The 7,388-nt window shown below is 41.6% G+C and overlaps 1 protein-coding gene across 1 annotated transcript in view; it reads right to left on the reverse strand.

Annotated features, from left to right (window-relative positions):
- Positions 1-3,200, reverse strand: part of tbx21 (T-box transcription factor 21) — a 22,599-nt gene extending 19,399 nt beyond the window's left edge. The window contains exon 1 of the mRNA XM_028567638.1: positions 2,344-3,200. Within this exon, the coding sequence (XP_028423439.1) occupies positions 2,344-2,891 (548 nt within the window). The 5' untranslated portion in view covers positions 2,892-3,200. The remainder of the gene's footprint in view (positions 1-2,343) is intronic.
- Between the last annotated feature and the right edge of the window lie 4,188 nt (positions 3,201-7,388).

A 7,388-nucleotide genomic window follows, 5' to 3' on the forward strand; every position in this document is an offset into this window, starting at 1 on the left:
CTGGTAATGCTAACTGTCACACTCACACTCACACACTCACACTCACACACACACACACACACACACACACACACACACACACACACACACACACACACACACACACACACACACACACACACACACACACACACATATACACACACACTTGAAGAAAAATAAGAAGCAACACAATAAAAAACAAATCTGCAACTCAAACTACCTGAAACTTTCTCTGCTTTCACAAAAACTCACCCACAAAATCAACACACCCTACAATGTTATGAAGGTGCTTTATGCAATAATGCAATAATGCCAATTTAATAAATAATCCATATAAGTAATATCGTTGATGCAAAGCATCTTGCAATTTCTTTGTTCCAAGTTATTAAAGCAAAAAAAAAAAAAAATGCAATTTAACTGCACTCAGAATAGCTCTGACAGCAGAAACCAAGCAGGTCAATGGGGAATACTTTGCAAGACTGTAACTTGCAGCTTGCGAATTGAAATGCTTGTTCTAAAACTGTGAATCCTCCTGGTTTTCAAAATAGAAAGACAAAAATAACACAAAAAATGTATCAAAACAACAAAGTTTTAAATATGAAGCTGTTTGGAATTGTAACTAAAAAAGTGGCAAATTTCTGTCCTGATTGATTCAGAATTTGTATTTGAGTGAAAACAATGGCAGAGTTCAGCAGCCTGGAGCATAGAAACAGACTGAAGAGTATTCTGTTTTTATGGTCTGGAGTCTTTACTGCAAATATTTAAATATTGCAATACGTTCGTCAGTGTTAACGCTCAATCCCCATTGTGTAACCTCCTTCAGCGATCGATGGCGATTTAACGGACATGTATTTAGGTAAATGAAGAGACTACAGCTTTACATTTTAATAGAACGTGTGTGGTTTCAGCAGTGGAAATATCAGTGTCCTATTATGTGACGTTTGTGACAGCGCACTTGTTTTCTGTTCATGAGAAACCCATGGCCTGAAACCTTCTGTCAAACACAAGTGTCGCACATTAGTGAATTAATCCCCATCGACATGACTGCGTCTTAATGCTCGCTGACCCATCAGAGGGGCCCGGCAGCGCCGTCTCTTCCCCTCTCCGCTCAGCAGCGCTGAGACCTTTTTATTTATTTATCTCAATTTCAGTATCATCGCCTTATCGAGATATCGCGCTGAGGTTTAACCATCAAAAACAAAAAAAATTTTTTTATCACATCGCCTTTTAAAATCCCTTTCAGACTGAGCAAGGTGTGTATCCTACAACTGTTTGATGTGTCACTGATTTGATTTAGTCGAGCCTATTAGCCTAATATTAAAATCACAGGAATTGGAGAGTGTGTAGGCTATACGAGATTAATTGACGAGAAATAAATTAAATATAGGCCACATTTAGGAATACGATTTGGACGAAGTACTGCCTCCAGGGAGTAAGAAGTAATGATAAAGTAAAATGTTATCAATAAAAATAGGTCAACTTAAAGGCTTTGCCTTCTTTTTGGGGTTCCATTCCTGCTGTGTTAAAGTGAAGGGACTCCTGGGACTTTAGAGGTTAAGCAGAGGTGTCAAAACAGTTTCCAGCAACACAGCCTGCAACTGATGTTAGATCCACTTCATCATTTCTCTGGCTCCTGAACATCTTTTGCCTAAAGCAAATGTTTGATTTGGTCAAATTTCTACCAACATAAAAATAACAAAAAAAAAGAGTGCGAAAGCATTGGAGTTTACTGAGAGAAAGGACTTTGTAAAAACATGTTTTAGGCCAATTAAAATCAAGAATTAAAATTCTACAGCACCATTCTTGAGATACATTTCAAATAAATTACTTTATTAAGCAGAATGTGTATTTTCAAGCCAGATTCACTTCTATTCATCCTCTAATTAGAACTCAGCTCTGACCAATTTTGCGCAAAAGCAGCAACGCCTTAAAATCGCCTTATATTACGGTATAAATGTTCAGAGGTCATTCTCATCAACTACAATCCCAAAGCTGCCAACAGCCCCGTCACCTGACCAGTGACGTTTTTGGGGATGTCTGCAGAGTTAAATGGCTCTAAAAGATCAACTTTGACCTCTAATCGATGATCACCACAAGGCACGGCAAGACTTATTTACTTCTCAGAAAAAAAAAACCGCATTTCAAGTTAAATCGTAGGAAGTTACTGCAGTGTAGTGGCCTTAAGATAAGACTGGTGGTGACTGAGTTAAGTAGAAAAAGTGTAAAAAAAACAAAATAACAACCAGTGCGTAATTTATATTTTCTTTAACCCCAAATCTGATCATAAGAAAGTGGCAAACATTTTTTTTTCTAAGTGTGGAAAAACAAGTGAGAATTGTTTGAGTTGTCTGTCAGACTTACCGCCCCTGTTTGGTGATTATCATCTCGGTTTGGAACTTGTGAAACTTGGCCCATAGCGGGTAGTTATTGAGCAAAGCCTGAGTCTTCCCGCACACCTGTAGCCCAGGTAAAGGGTAGAGAGGCGGCCGCTGGTAGCCGTGCTGAAAGCTCGCCGGGTAATTCTCCGAAGAAGGAGAGTACAAGTCTTTACCGGCTGTAGGAAACCCGTCTCCTGTCGTCGGGATGTAACCCTGCCCGGCTCCACTTCTTGGCGGCGAGCGCACGCCGCCGTACGGACAACTGCTGAGGGTCTGTGCGTAAAACCTGCCGGTCTGCGCTCCGTACCCTCCAACCGCCTGGTCCGAATGGTACGGCAGAGACAGAGCGTCCTGCCCGCTTTGAACAGAGTCTGGGTAGTAAAACCTCGCGTCCTGAATCCCCATTTTAAACTCTGCTAGATCCTTGTTGCCGCGGTGGAGATGACTGCTGATGTCTGCGTTCTTTCCAAAAGTTTGCGTTTCAGTCCCATTCAACATGCTGAAGGAGAGGTTGCCATCTATGCCGCCCATTTGCAGCCCCGCTCCCGGTCTGTGCGTAATGTCATAAGGCTCCGCTCTTGCGTCCAGTTCAATAAGAGCATGTACACGAATACAAAATAAAAACAAAGTCACAAACAGCAGAGTGTGGGACTGTTATCCTCGCTATCACTCACAGCGCACTGACATGCCACAGACTTTAAAATTCTGTCCCGGTCTATCAACTCCTATAATTTCACAAACAAAACATCCTCACACCGTCTTATTAGACTATTTATCTATAAACCTTTTTTTATTACCCGAGCAGGTGATTGTCTTGTCTTTTTTCACGCGTGGAGTCGCTACCAGTGACTCAAACACATGCTCAGTTTTCAAACCTATGATATATACATTTAGTATTTTGGAGGTGGGTCTCATGCAGAGGCAGGACGTGATAGGCTCCAGATATGAAAGAGCCATCCCCTCATCACAGTAACTGGACATAAATTACACACCCTGCCCTTTGGAAAAAAAAAAAAAAAAAGAAGTGTAGGCTAATTGCTTTAATACATTTTAAAAGGATAGTATTTAAAGAAAGACCTTACAGGAAATAACATTGACAAAAAATAACTGCTGTAAAACTTGAATGCCACAAACTCCCTATTGGGAATATTTCTGTGCATTTATCTTGAGGGGTTATTATGATTGTTGTTTTATCATAATAATTTGATGGTGAGTAAAGTGACCTGCAAATTAAAACTGAAGACATATTAGTGAATTCAAGCTGACCATATTTATTTAGGCCAATCATTGAACTAATTTGAACACTTTAAAATTGAACAATAAAACAGAATAATGCACCTTTTGTTCATGCATTTTCCGATCAGAAGATTCGTATACATGTAGCCTAATTATCAAGAAGATTGATTAATTATGGCTGTTTATTTTCGTTAGAATGACTCCCGTTTGCCTCATAGCCCGCCGAAGCTTATTGAAAACAAAATATTGATTTGTTGTTATTTAGTAAAAAGAAAGACTACATATGTGCACGTTGAGAGCTTTGAAATCGATCCGTTTTTACTCCAGCTGTTCTTTGTTCAGACCCAGTTGACAGGTTGCATCATCAACCCGATTTTGTTTTTCATTTTCCATTTCAATCATGCATTTTTAATAAGTCTGTGACTGAGTGATAAAGCCACTGTCTGTGTGACGTCAATATTAAATGGCTTTAATTGCCTTATTAGGCTATTACAGTTGTTTAGTGTCATGGAAATTAACCCCAAATAAAATAATGTCATTTATAAATCTTTTGAAATTAATTTTTAACTTGGGTTCAGTTCATGGAAAGATGAAATGTATTTACAGTAACTGTTAATATATTTCTCACTTTCTTTTATTTTGTTAAAGATAACCAACTTAAAAAAAAAACAGTCTATCTTATACAGATATTCATAATGTTAACAAAATAAAATAAAATATCAATAAAATAAATTAATGTGTGTCTAAATCATGGACAGAATAAACCAAAACACATTAATTAAAGTGTAGCTGGTTCTTTCTTTTACTGAGCAAAAAGTCCCATTCTCATCATAGACGATAAGAAGAAGATCCAGGCTGGAAAACAGCAGAATGTTCCTTTAAAGCTTGAAATGATCTTTCTCCCATGTTTAAATGACTACTGTAAATCTCTAAATTGAATAACAATTTGGTTTAAAATCTAGATTACAGATTATTTTGATCTGCTTGGTGTTTGAACAAGTTGTCATTTGTGGCAGCTCAACAGCTCAGAAAGCATCAGGTAATGTTTCATTATCATTTGATCTGGATGAAACAGAAAGTTGTTTGTCACACAGCAGCTTTCTCCTCTCTTTAAAACCTTTTTAATGGCTCGTTTTTTGCCAGTGTGGACAGAGAATCAGCTCCATAAACACACAGGTGAAAGAGATAACCCCGAGGTTTTAGCAGCTGCATGTGTGTGTGAACACACACACACACACACACAGACACGTAAACACACACACACACACACACACACACACATGTAAACACACGCACACATAAACACACACACATGTAAACACACACACACACACACACACACACACAAACCCCCTCCAGTGCAGATATGACACAGTTATCCCCCTCGACACTGTCACTGCTCCAACCCCACTTCCTGTGTCTCTCCTAGCAAGGTGAGCTCATAAGGGCACACGCTGAAGTCATCAGTGTTGACACGGGTGGCGAGAGGGCAACAGTGTGAGCGACACCGCCGCCGCCACGGCCAGCCAGGCGTGTCCACCCCGCCCCCACCACCCACCTCCGGCTGGAGTCACCACTTCCTCTACTCTGCTGTCCCTGCTTCCGGCTCCAGCCCCCCAGGCCATCACCTTGTGAAGCACAACCAGCTTTCATTTCCTCCTGGAAGTGTTATTAGCAGGTCAGGTGGCTCTCGTGTGCACAGGCATGAGGAAAAACTCACAGGTATTCTGAAAAGGATGAAACGCTTTTCATTTTGTGATGGAGAGCCTCGATGAAGCACCTTCTGATTTCTCAGGAATCTAAACCTTCTGCTGCTGCCTGCACGTCAATCTGGCTGAGCAGGAGTTAAAAAAAATAACAAAGTATAATCTCTCTCGTACTCGTAGAAATGAGAGGCAACTGGTCACTGATGTAAAATCTTAATAGCTATAAAAGAATGCAGTAAAAGCAAGTGCGGTTGGCTCCTACATGGTTTCTGTGGCCTGACAGATTTCGACGTGGTGGATGGGCACATCAGTGAATGTCTTCACATGTTGTCATTAACATAAATACCCGATCGCTCAATTAAAACGGATGAAATTCTGCGAAAAGGAAGATGATGGCGATGATTACCAGATTGTGGGAATTAACAACCTGAAATCATCTGATAGTTAGAAATATAACACAGTTTTTTTATTTGATCTGTAATGAATTGACACTGTGGATTTCAATATTAAAGGCCTCAATGTGCTTTAGGGCATTTTCACACCTGTAGTTCGTTTGCTTTGCTTCCGAACCAGTTGATGAGTTAGTAACTTGGAGTGATTTGCCCTCGGTCGGTTCGGTTTGGTTTGGTTTCACACCTGGAAAAATCCAAGCGTACCAAAATGCGTCATTACAAATCAGGCAAGAACGTCCAGCCCGCTTATTGGTCAGTTATGTCTGGTGGCGGGAGCAAGAAAGTAAATACAGGAAGAAGGTCCTGTGTTCTGGTCTAGTGGTCAAACCAGCTCATTTCATTAAAATGATCAGACATTGTTTCGCAAGAGACGTTACTACGTCTGCTCTGGCCACCGAGACTTCGCTCTGCTCTGCCGGCGTCTGTCTCCAATTTTAGCGGCAGCTGGTTTGACCACGGAGATACGAGTCTCGGACGGCAAGCTTGACCGCAGTCTATTTCCGTGATAGAAACACTGCAAGCTGCTACAGTTTGCTGCACTGCTGCATCGCAGATTGCTAAACACACCTGACTACAGGAGACACTAGCTCAGACTTGCGGAGTACGTATAGTTGGTGCGGTTCGAGTACGGATCACGTTCTCACCACAAACGAACCACTCCAGAATTTGATTGAAGGCGTACCGAGACCACCTCTTCAAGCGGGCCTCGGTACGCTTGTTTGGTCCGCTTTTGGTGCGCACCAGAGTTCAACTGCCGCGTTCTCACCTGCCCAAACGAACCGCACCAGCGGGGCAAACAAACTCTAGTTCGATTCAACTGAACTAAAGGCTGTCGGTGTGAAAACGCCCTAAGACGAATCGCTCGTCAGATGGTCAAACATCGTCTGAAACATGCAGTATTATAAGAACTGGATAGAGTGTTCGAGGCGGAGCCCCACTCTTTCCTATGAGAGTTGCTCAGTGGCCCATGGAGCCAGATGATCAGCACAACTTCCAGATTGGGGGGCCCCTAGAGCAGGTGCAGTAGAGACCTCCGCCAACCAAGCCAGCTACTTCCGGTTTAGCGCTCCATTAACTTGAATGGGGATTAAATGATTTAATCGTGCAGCTCTCCTTTCCAAATGTTATTAGACCGAATGGATCTAATTCTGATAGTGAAATGAGTAATTTTGCAGTGGGTTGTGACGCTCGGAAAAAATGTATCCACGGATTTACAGACATCTCTAGCACCATGTAAATCTATGGGGAAAAGTCTTTTTGGGCCAGAGGGCATCACATGACGGGCCAGTTGCAATTCCTCGATTGGTGCTATGTTCAATTTGCCTCAAAGCCCGGCGCACTTCCTAGGGGCCTGGTCTGACAACCTCCTCCCCAAAAACCTTTCTGATGTTGGATTTAAAGCTGACAATCGGACAACAACCCCTGATTAGGACAGCGGCCGGCCATGTTTTGTTTTTGAAGAGTTGTATTCATCCACCCCGACCTCCTCTTGTTTTTCTTGGGAGTCTGGTATTAACACTTTCTCTTCTTTTAGATGTCTGTGGAGGAGACTTTGTTCTTCTGAGACACACTGAATCCTTATGGCTGGTATAAAGTTTAAAAGTTGACACCACTTAGTTTACAGCTTGTTCCCA

This window comes from Perca flavescens, chromosome 21, assembly GCF_004354835.1.
Source record: "Perca flavescens isolate YP-PL-M2 chromosome 21, PFLA_1.0, whole genome shotgun sequence".
Classification (NCBI taxonomy): domain Eukaryota; kingdom Metazoa; phylum Chordata; class Actinopteri; order Perciformes; family Percidae; genus Perca; species Perca flavescens.